This window comes from Trichechus manatus, unplaced genomic scaffold (assembly GCF_000243295.1).
Source record: "Trichechus manatus latirostris isolate Lorelei unplaced genomic scaffold, TriManLat1.0 scaffold00221, whole genome shotgun sequence".
In the NCBI taxonomy this organism is placed as follows: Eukaryota; Metazoa; Chordata; class Mammalia; order Sirenia; family Trichechidae; genus Trichechus; species Trichechus manatus.
Window position 1 is genome coordinate 2,890,359 of NW_004444157.1, and position 10,194 is coordinate 2,900,552.

Sequence of the window (10,194 nt, forward strand, 5' to 3'; positions counted from 1 at the left end):
GTTTTTTTTTATTTTGATATGTAGGATTGTTAGTTTCCTTTGTGGTTACCTTAATATTTACCCCCATTTTTATAAGTTTAAACCAGTCTTTTATTTCTTTATATTGCCTTGACTTCCTCTCCATATGAAAGATCTATGACTACATTATTTAGTCCCTCTTTTTTGTTTTAATGTTGTCATCTTTTACATATTGATGTCTCTCTTTCCCTATTTTCAGTGATTTAGCTTTAATTTATTTTTGTGACTTCCCTAACTGGGTTGATATCTGGTTGCTCTGTCCTGTGTTCTCGTCTTGGGTTGTTATCTGATGTTATTGATTTTCTAACCGGAGGACTCCCTTTAGTATTTCTTGTAATTCTGGTTTTGTGTTTACAAATTCCCTAAACTTCCATTTATCTGGATGTGCCCTAATATCACCATCATATTTGAGAGACAGTTTTGCTAGATATATAGTTTTTGGCTGGCAATTTTTTTTTCCTTCAAGGCTTTATGTATGTTATCCCATTGCCTTCTTGCCTGCACGGTTTCTGCAGGGTAGTCTGAGTTTAGTCTTACTGACTTTCCTTTGTAGATGACTTTTCGTTTATCCCTAGCTGCTCTTAAAATTCTCTCTTTATCTTTAGTTTTGGCAAGTTTGATTATAATATGTCTTGCTTACTTTCTTTTGGGATCTACCTTGTGCGGGGTTCGATGAGCTTCTTGGATAGATATCTTCTCATCTTTCATGATATCAGGGAAGTTTTCTACCAACAAATCTTTGACAATTCTCTCCGTATTTTCTGTTATCCTCCCCCTGTTCTAGTACTCCAATCACACATAGGTTATAGAGTCCCACATAATTATTAGGGTTTCTTCATTTTTTTTAAATTCTTTTGTCTGATTTTTCCTCAAAGAAGTTGGTGTCAAGTGCTTTATCTTCAATCTCACTAATTCTGACTTCCATTGCCTCAATTCTGCTCCTATGACTTTCTATTGAGTTGTCTAATTCTGAAATTTTATTGTTAATCTTTTGGATTTCTGTTTGCTGTCTCTCTATGGATTCTCGCAGCCTGTTAAATTTGTCATTATGCTCTTGTATAACCTTTTTAAGTTCCTCTGTTGCTTTGTCTGTATGTTCCTTGGCTTGTTTTGCATTTTGCCTGATCTCCTTCCTGATCTTTTGAAGAGTTCTGTATATTAATCTTTTGAATTCTACCTCTTCCTCCAGAAGGTTTCTTGAATCTTTCTTTTGATGGCTTGATGATGCCATCATGATCTGCCTCTTTATGTGATTTGATATTGACTGTTGTCTCTGAGCGATCAATAAGTTATTATATTTATTTATTTTATGTTTGCTTACTGTGTTGTAGCTTCTTGTTTCGTTTTGTTTCGATATGCCCAAATAGTCTGGTCATGTGAGCTACTTTGATTATTGGTGTCTTTGAAGCTCTCATGTCTTGTCTCCAGGTGGCTAGAGCTGTTACTAGGTATGTGAGCCCAGGAGTCCATTTACTTTTCTTGTGTGGACTCAGCTCAGGTGTCCAAGTCGTCTTTGACCAAGTGTGTGGTGCAGGCTCTCACCTACAGTCCTAGACGAGCAGGGGTGATTGGAGTAGGCACAGGTATCTGGCTGCAGTAGGGGGTCATGCACTGATCAAGGCAGGGGGCTGACTGCTGCCCCTGAGTTTCTGGGCGAGAGGCAAGTCTCAGTTCCCTAGAGTGCATAGGTAAATAGGTTTTGCCACTGGACTATGGGCACCCAATTCTGTTGGCTATAAGGACGGGGAGTCACCACTTATTCTTGGACCCCTGTCACAGCTGGCTCGGTGAAGTGGGCGGAGCCACCCATCCTCAGGCCTCTGATATGGGTAGGTGAGAACCCTGCTTAATGGGTCCTGTCAAGTGTCACGAATCTGCCACTCCCCCTTATGGCTGATAAAGATGAGAATAGGCTTTAGGTATCTACCCTGTTGTACTGTGCTAATGAGGGCCTATGCTGTTGAAATGGGCCCACACAGGTCTATGCAGTGGTGAAAGGCATTCAAAGTCTGTGGACCCCTTATGCCTGTGTCTAGGCAAAGGGGCTGTGACTGCCCTGAGTTCCTGGCTTAGGGGAGCTGGCAGATTATTTTTTCCTGATTCTTAATTTGTTCCCTCTCCAAAGCCAGGAGAATGGCTCAGGGCATGTGAAGGATCCTGCTTCCAGCCCATGTGGGGAGCATTCGCTGAAGTCGAACCAGGACCCACAGCAGAGTGAGGAAGGGGCCGGTAAATGGGAGAGAGATCCTTCCCAAAAGGGGAGGTTTTTTTGATCCACATAGAAGGTTAGAAGAATGTACTTGTCTTTCGCCAATTGAGCACCACTTCTCACTGGTTCTGGAGGGTTGAGCAGACTCCGCCACTTGGTCTCTCCCAATGTGGAAAATGCGTCCTCAAGCACCACTGCTTGCCTCACCGTGCACACCAAACGATCCAGCTTGTAGGGTGCGGATGCTGGCTAGGTCAGGTCTGGCAACTCCTCGCTGCTTCTGAACCATCTCTCCCTCCGTCTGCCACTCAGTCCAATTCTTCAACTTTGTCTTTGATGTTCAGGACTCCTAGATTGTCATATATAATAACTTGTTTTATCAGATCTTTGTTGTAAGTGGGACCACAAGAAGCATCTGACTACTCCACCATCTTGTCCCTGCCTCCCTCAGGAAAGTTTTCTGGCAACTCAGCTTCCTGAGAACACTTGTTCCTGGCTGCTCAAGGCCCTTCGCAAGTTCACTTTGAAAAATGAAAAAGCAGGACTCTGAGAAAATGGCACACTGGGCAGGTTTTCTCCTGGGGGTGAGGGGTAACGAATAGAAAGACAAACATGGAGCAGAGACTGAAGAAAGCAGGCCTGGGAGAGGGAGGGTGAAGTTGCGCTAACATGATTAGGGGATTAGGGCTGTAGGACACACAATTGCATTGGAAAAAGAGACAGGAGAAAAGTAGAGATCAGGTTTCTTACTGGTATTAGGGCATAGAAAACCCACTCACCACCCTTAGTTCGCTTCTCATAAGGCAGTCATTTTCAAGATCCCCTTCTTTACCCCCTTCCCTCCACTATTATCAAAACACTAACACAAAACCAAAACCTACACACCTACAGATTTTTTTTTCCTTCATGCCATGGTACAAAGATCCAATTATGTTTGATAAATGCAGCCAAGAACATGGAACCCAATGTTTCCTCTTTTTTGTCACACAAATCATGTTGGTTTCATTTATCAAAGCCTGTTGTGGTTGTTGTTAGTTGCCTTTGAGTTGATGCTGACTCATGACAACCTCACGTGTGCAGTGTAGAACTGCTCCATAGGGTTTTCAAGGATGTGACCTTTTGGAAGCAGATCACCATGCCTGTCTTCTGAGGCACCTCAGTGTGGGTTCAAACCGCCAACCTTTCAGCTAGTAGTTGAGCGTTTAACAGTTTGCCCTAAGCCTAGTGGCCCGTTAACATTTCATTTTGCTGAGTGAATTCCTCACTTCTTTCTTTCCCGTCTGATCTTCAGGTCAAGAACCATTTTTGTGTTTTCTTGTTGAAGGTTCCACACTTACACCAAACCAGGACTTTGAGTGCCCACTGGAGACCCATGTGAGCTGGATAACCATCTGTAGTTTTTGCATGGCTACTCTATCCCCAAATCAAACTAATTCAGCCTAGTATACTGTCTTTATTTCAGGCTCCTCAAAGAGCATCTTGGAGAAAAAGAAGTTGAGTTGGCACTCATCTTTGACTCAGTGGTGGAGGCTGACCTGGCGAATTACACCTGCCATGTAGAAAACCGAAATGGACGAAAACATGCCAGCGTTCTGCTGCGTAAAAAGGGTATTTATTTTTCACTATGGTTTGTTTAGCTACCGAGTAGTTATTGAAGTGAAGATAGATATGTTTCCTGGCCCTATTTTATCATTTAGTATAAATTTCTATTAACCTTTTTTGTCTTTTTAAGGAGAAATTTCTGTCTTGCTGTGGTTATTAGTGTAAAATACCTATGAACTTTAATGTCATTAGGAAGTGGATAAATTAAATGGAATATTGTTATGTCTAAATCAAGTGAGATAAAATGTATTTTGATTGTAAGTGTTATGTAAAATTTGATAAACATTAGAATCCCGTATTTTCTCCATATTTCACCTTCCTATATTTTATATTGCTTAAATGAAATGCTAGAGATTTTACTATTGAATCAGAAGTGATGTAATTTTTTATTATAACTAAAAAAATAAATAAAAATAACGAATAGCCCCATATAATATTCTTACAAGTGTTGCCGCATAGATTATAACCGCTATTGCGTGATATGACTCTGTGTTAAGAGGCCTTTAGCAGGTGTATATATTTCTAAATATTTGACATTTATGGAGATCATTCTCTAAAGTTGGTTCCAGATAGAGTGGAAATTGTATATAACGTGCAAACAAAAGAAGCTCTAAATTTACAGATAAAGAAGATAAAAGCAGGTGTAGGAACAATAATCTCAGCAGCTAGAGCAGCTTCTGAGATTGGCTCTTACCTTGCCGTGACTCTTGATTATTGCAGAAGTCTAAATAGTTTCTGTATGTGTGGATCTGGCAAAGGTTTTGTAAATGTAGCAAAACAAATGTTCTCAATCAGTGTTCTTGTTGCCTAGGCTATAGAGCAGTACAAAAGATTCAATCAGCAAGGTAACTAGTTGTACCTCCTGGCCAGGATGGAATTTCTATTTTCCAGTCAACCCTAATACTTGACCTTGACAAGCTGCTCTAGAAGAAGCAGGGAAATGTCATTATTCTTAAAATAATGCTTTTATCTCTCTAGTGCCATTTTTTATTCTGTTAGACTTAATTCTGTCTTAAAATAATAGAGTTTAAGTTTAAAGGAGTCTAATATGGAAAGTGAAGTCAGGAGAACTTTTCTTCAGAGTTGGACATTTTAGGCCTTTATCACACCATAGCCTGGCCTCAGTGGCTACAGTGCTCCCTCCTGGAATACAAGTATGGTTTGTTTTATGGAACAATAACTTCCTAATGTACTGTAAGTCAAGTATTTAAGATGCCCAAAGTGATCATTATGGAGAAGAAACGTGATGAATTCTTTCATAAAGTGAAAAGGCCTTTTGTAAAATGAAAACTCCTAATATATCAGATTATCAGGTTCAGGTTTTCTAAATTCAAGCTACCCCTTACCTATGCACCATCTACCTGCACCTATCCACTTTCTCACTCCCTGATGAGCTATTTGCCAGTGAGTACAACTAACATTTTAGTAAGACGTTCATCCTAAATTTTTTCTTTGGCAGACTAATAATTTGAACTTATGCTAGATAAATTCTGATAATGCTTTTTGCTTCTCTGAACACACTCCGTTTCCCACAAAACAGAGCTATGTCACTGAATCTCTTTATTCCCAGTGCCGCTGCCCCACCCTGACCCCAAACATGTAAAGGAAGCCCTAAAGTGGGATCTCCTAACCTGCCTCCCAACTTATGAGTGAGAGAAACAAACTCGTTATCTCAAGACATTTGCACCTCCCTTCTCTTCAGTCCCTTGGCTTCAGCTGCTATTTTGGCCCATTCTACAGTATCTGTTCTTTGTGTTCACAGCAGAGAAATAGTTTGGTCAAACTAAGAAGGTTAAAAAGAACTGTACTTGTACTTTGCATGCCTAGAAAAAGTCACAACCCCATAAATATTTGTTATTCAGGCTACAGTGATCCTTGTGAAGCATATCCAAGACTCAGCCCAGATAAAATGACTTGCAGCTTCTCAGTCAGGAAATGCCCCTAGAAATATAGGTCCTGCTGAGATGGAAATGGCAGTTGAAAACAGAAGTCAAGAGAAAAGCCAGGTGTCATTTGGGTGATGGCTACTCTGCCCTCTGATTATAGGATAGATGTAACCCTTTCGATGTGACTGCCTGGGCTGAATCAAAGAATAGTGGTTGAGTCACAGGGCCTAGGTCTACAGTTTTTAACTTAAACAGCCATCGTTAGGTAATATCTTTCAGAGACATTTTTATAAAATGGACCCCAAAACCACAAAGGTACTTTTCACACCACGGTTTTCTTCCATAAATTTACTACCGAAAAAGGTGTCTGCTACTTGGGAGTGCAAATTGTTCCTGCTGCTGAAGTTTTCCATCCACCTAATAGCAACTCTACACTGTAAATGACATAGAAATTGCTGAAAAATTCCCATTTGATGACTTTGAAAACAGTTTAAAGCTGTTCTGACCAGAGAGAGAGAGAGAGACCAAAAAATTCACAGCATAAAATGAACATTTTAGAACAGAAAAAAAAAAAATGTTGAATCAAGCCAATCAATGCCCTACAGATGAAAGAGAAGTCAGTTTTCAGAGTAGGAAAAAAACGTATTGCTCTGTCAATTTAACACTGGCTATTAAGAATGTATAATTGATACAAGATGGTGAGAAAACAAGCAAAGATTGCGATATTGCAGCCTCACAGAGGTCTCATAAGCAAGCCTGCCTTATTACCACACACATAGTGGCCTGGGGAGCCACGATCTATATTGAAGCCAGTAGGCACAGCTAATGTGTGGTAGGATTTTTTTTTTTAACCTGAAATTTTGTGGCTTAATTTTCAAAAGGACCACCACTTACAGCAGGCAGGACAAAGATAGATTCCAATATCCTATCCCTAGTCATTATGTGTCCACTCATAATGTTGGCTTATCTACATATTTTTGTCCTTCACAGCAGCCCAACTCCCTTCCTTTTTCCATCCTTCCCCCTGTCTTCTTATTCAGAGAGTGACATTTATTTGTGTCTCTAACATTTCCACTCCATGGCTCTCCTGATTAGCTGTCTTCTCTCTGGCAACCATCATCTCCTCCTTCGCTCTACCTCCTTTCCAAGACCAAATTCCTCCACTCCCCACAAAACTTCACATTCTTCCTATGCTGGACTCCAGGGAGCCTCTCCTTCCTCCCTGGCTACAGTTACAGGATTCTCCAGTACCTGCCAAAGGAGTGTCAGAAATCTGCCTAGTCCTTTTAATTCAGCCTGCTGAATTGTAGTTTATCTTCTTCCCTTGGATCTGAAAGGGAAGAAGGAGACAAAATTCACTGTAAGTCAAGTGTTCTTGGGAAGCATTACCCTCAGTTCTATGGGGGAAAAGGGAGAGGACTTTCTGTTGTTACTTTCCAGGCTAGAGCTTCTAAAGCTGTGGCATAATACGAAGAGCTTTGATTTTATAGTTAGGAGACCTGAGTTCAGTTCCCATCTTGGCCACTTCTTAGGTGTATGATCTTGGGTAGGTGACTTAAGCTACTAAGTCTCAGATTTTTCGTCTATAAATATGGACTAATAATTCTTGCCCTAAAGGATTATTTGGAGAAAAGATAGACAGGTTGAAGTTTTTATTTGTAATATATATATATACATTATTTGTAATATGTTTATACAGTTTATTATAAACTGTATATATAGTGCTAAACAGATCCTAAGTGTTAGATTGAGCCTGACTAATTTTTCTTAAGCACTAAGCCATAAGAGGTGAGGGACATCCCCAGGGAAAGATTGGCTATCTGGTTGTCAAGAGACCTTCAAAAAAGTGGCAGTCTGTCATGGCCAGAAATTTGATTTTGACAGTGCCCCATATGTGATCCATCTGAGGAGACTAACTGATGCCAACCAAACTCACAAGCAGCTGAGGTACAAACTACAATGCCACTCCTTTCTCAGTTTCTAGTTACGTGGTGAGTGGAATTAGTTAAAAAAAAGAGTCACTTGGTAATTATGGATGTTGATTAAAGGGAGGTTAGCTAATCTTATAGACAATTGAATTAATACTATATTGAGACCAATGAAATGTCCCTGTCCCACAGTGAAAAGTATGTCTCGGGTCTGGTGTCTCCCAGATTCAGCATTTCTCTCCTAGACATGGCTAAACTCCTTTGTAGATTCTCCTCTGACTTCCCATTTCTCTAAATTGCATGATATAATCCCCTTTTTTTGATGATATATTTTTAGATTTTTAAAAAAAAAAAAATCACTAATTAAGCTACAGGCAAGTCACTGTTCCCTGAACCTGGCAAAATTGTGTCTCCTTCCATTATGTGTTGATTTAATTGTTCCAAATCTCAGAGTTCTAGTGATGCCCCACTGGAGCAGCCTATGTCTGCTATCAGGTAGCCAATGTTAGCTGAATAGGCCAAGTGATTAGCCTGGATTTCTCATTCTCTTTTAGCCCCATTGGACATATTATATCCCATACATATTATAGTCATTTATTCAAATAAGTAGGGGAAATGGATAAGTTAATTTCCCCTGCTTACCTTGTATTAGATTATGTTCTACTAGGGTTAAATGAAACTGTTAAATCCTGCAAGCTCATTAGATTTTATTTGATTCTGAGAGTAATTTTATGATGCTGTTCCTCTGTAGAAGAATAGGACCTGTGGCCTGCAACGTACTAGATAATAATCTTGATAAGCCAATAAGATAATTTAACAGAAACAACAAAATATTGGCCTTGGACCTAGAATAAGACAGCCCTAATAGTTCCCTGAAACACACTTAAAGCAACAGTATAGATGTTAAAATCTAGATATATTCAAAACAAATTGGGATGTGACTATTACTTTTCAGATGGATTTACTGCTTTCAATAGTATATTATTTGAATCTTTAGAAGAGAATACATTTACAAAAGTTTGATTGATACAAATTTATCAAGAGCAAAGGTACTGTGTTAAACAAGAACCTTCTGGGAAAAAAAGCAGGATGGGTAGTACATCTCAGAGAGTAGAAATGTTGGAATATCCCAACTGTTTCTTATTTAATTACTGTTTTCCTGTTTATTCTATTTGTTCCAGATTTAATCTACAAAATTGAGCTTGCAGGGGGCCTGGGAGCAATCTTCCTCCTGCTTGTACTGCTAGTGATCATCTACAAATGCTACAACATTGAATTGATGCTCTTCTACCGACAGCATTTTGGAGGTGATGAAACTACAGATGGTAGGCTGTCTCCTATTGTTCAAATCCAATTAAAAGATATGAGTTTATGACTATGTAAGAGAATACCCCTATTCTTAGAAAATATACACCAAAGTATTTAGGGGTAAAGGGCTATGACATATTCAACTAACCCTAAAATAGTTCAAAAAAATATTTTTATCTCTCTATTGAGAAAGAGTAAAGGAGAGAAAACATTAACAAACATGAATCTGGGTAAAGGACATATGGGTGGTTCTTTGAAATTTTTTTTGTAATATTCCTGTATGTTTGAAATTTCCAAATAAAATGTTTAACAAGGAAACATTATTAACTGATCAGAAGATAAAACAATTGCTGTTAAGGCTCTTTCCCTTAGTAAGAAAGAAATTAGGAATTAATTCCATTTTTTTCCTCCAGAAAATTCAAATTTAGATACAAATAATTTTTATCCATTCCTGGCATCAAGAAAATAAATAAATCATGCAAGAAACAGATTCAAAGTTATAGAGATACTCCTCATAAAGTCCAAAGGACATCTGGACCCACATATTTTGGACGATTATAACACCATTCTCAAAGGATAGAAATTCAGAATGTGGCTTCTAGTTTTCATGTGTTTGCCATTTATGACCTTTGGAAATCTTACAAATGAAATATATCAATAAAGCATTGTACTCAGCCTTGTTTCTTTGCACATTCAAGAATGATTTGATTTTTTTCAGGAGAATAAATTACCATGTACATAATAAATAGCAATAAGAAATCATGGCATGCCCCTTATGCATAAAATCCTTACCCACAAACTACTGTAAGCCTCAGTAACACGTGTCTGGAGTGCCTGAGGTAAATCAAGATTAAAAAAAAAAAGAAGTCAATTGTAAGTCATTGCTTTAAAAAGACAGATTTAAAAATTAGTTTTCATTGTATGTTAACAGTGACGGTTAGAGCTTTTGTTTTGTTTTGTTTTTTGATGGTCTTGCCTCAAAGGAAAAGAGGTATATGATTTTGCTTTATTTTTGTAGTGATAGATGAAGGGCAGAGGGGTGACTGTAATGTCAAAATTTCTGACTAATTTTTTATTTAGGTCGTATTGTTACTATTATGTAAACAATGATATGACTGTTAGGCTACATTGACTTTTTTTTATTGTACTTCAGGTGAAAGTTTACAGAACAAATAGTTTCTCATGAAATAGTAGTACACATATTGTTTTATGACATTGGTTAACAACCGCAAAACATGTCAAC

At 38.6% G+C, this 10,194-nt stretch overlaps 1 protein-coding gene across 1 annotated transcript in view; it reads left to right on the forward strand.

The window, feature by feature from the left end:
• The window catches only part of IL1RAPL2 (interleukin 1 receptor accessory protein like 2), a 1,202,505-nt gene that overhangs the window by 1,166,403 nt on the left and 25,908 nt on the right, over positions 1-10,194 (forward strand). Inside the window, exons 7-8 of the mRNA XM_004388912.1 lie at positions 3,690-3,835; positions 8,825-8,968. Coding sequence (XP_004388969.1) covers positions 3,690-3,835; positions 8,825-8,968 — 290 coding nt within the window. The remainder of the gene's footprint in view (positions 1-3,689; positions 3,836-8,824; positions 8,969-10,194) is intronic.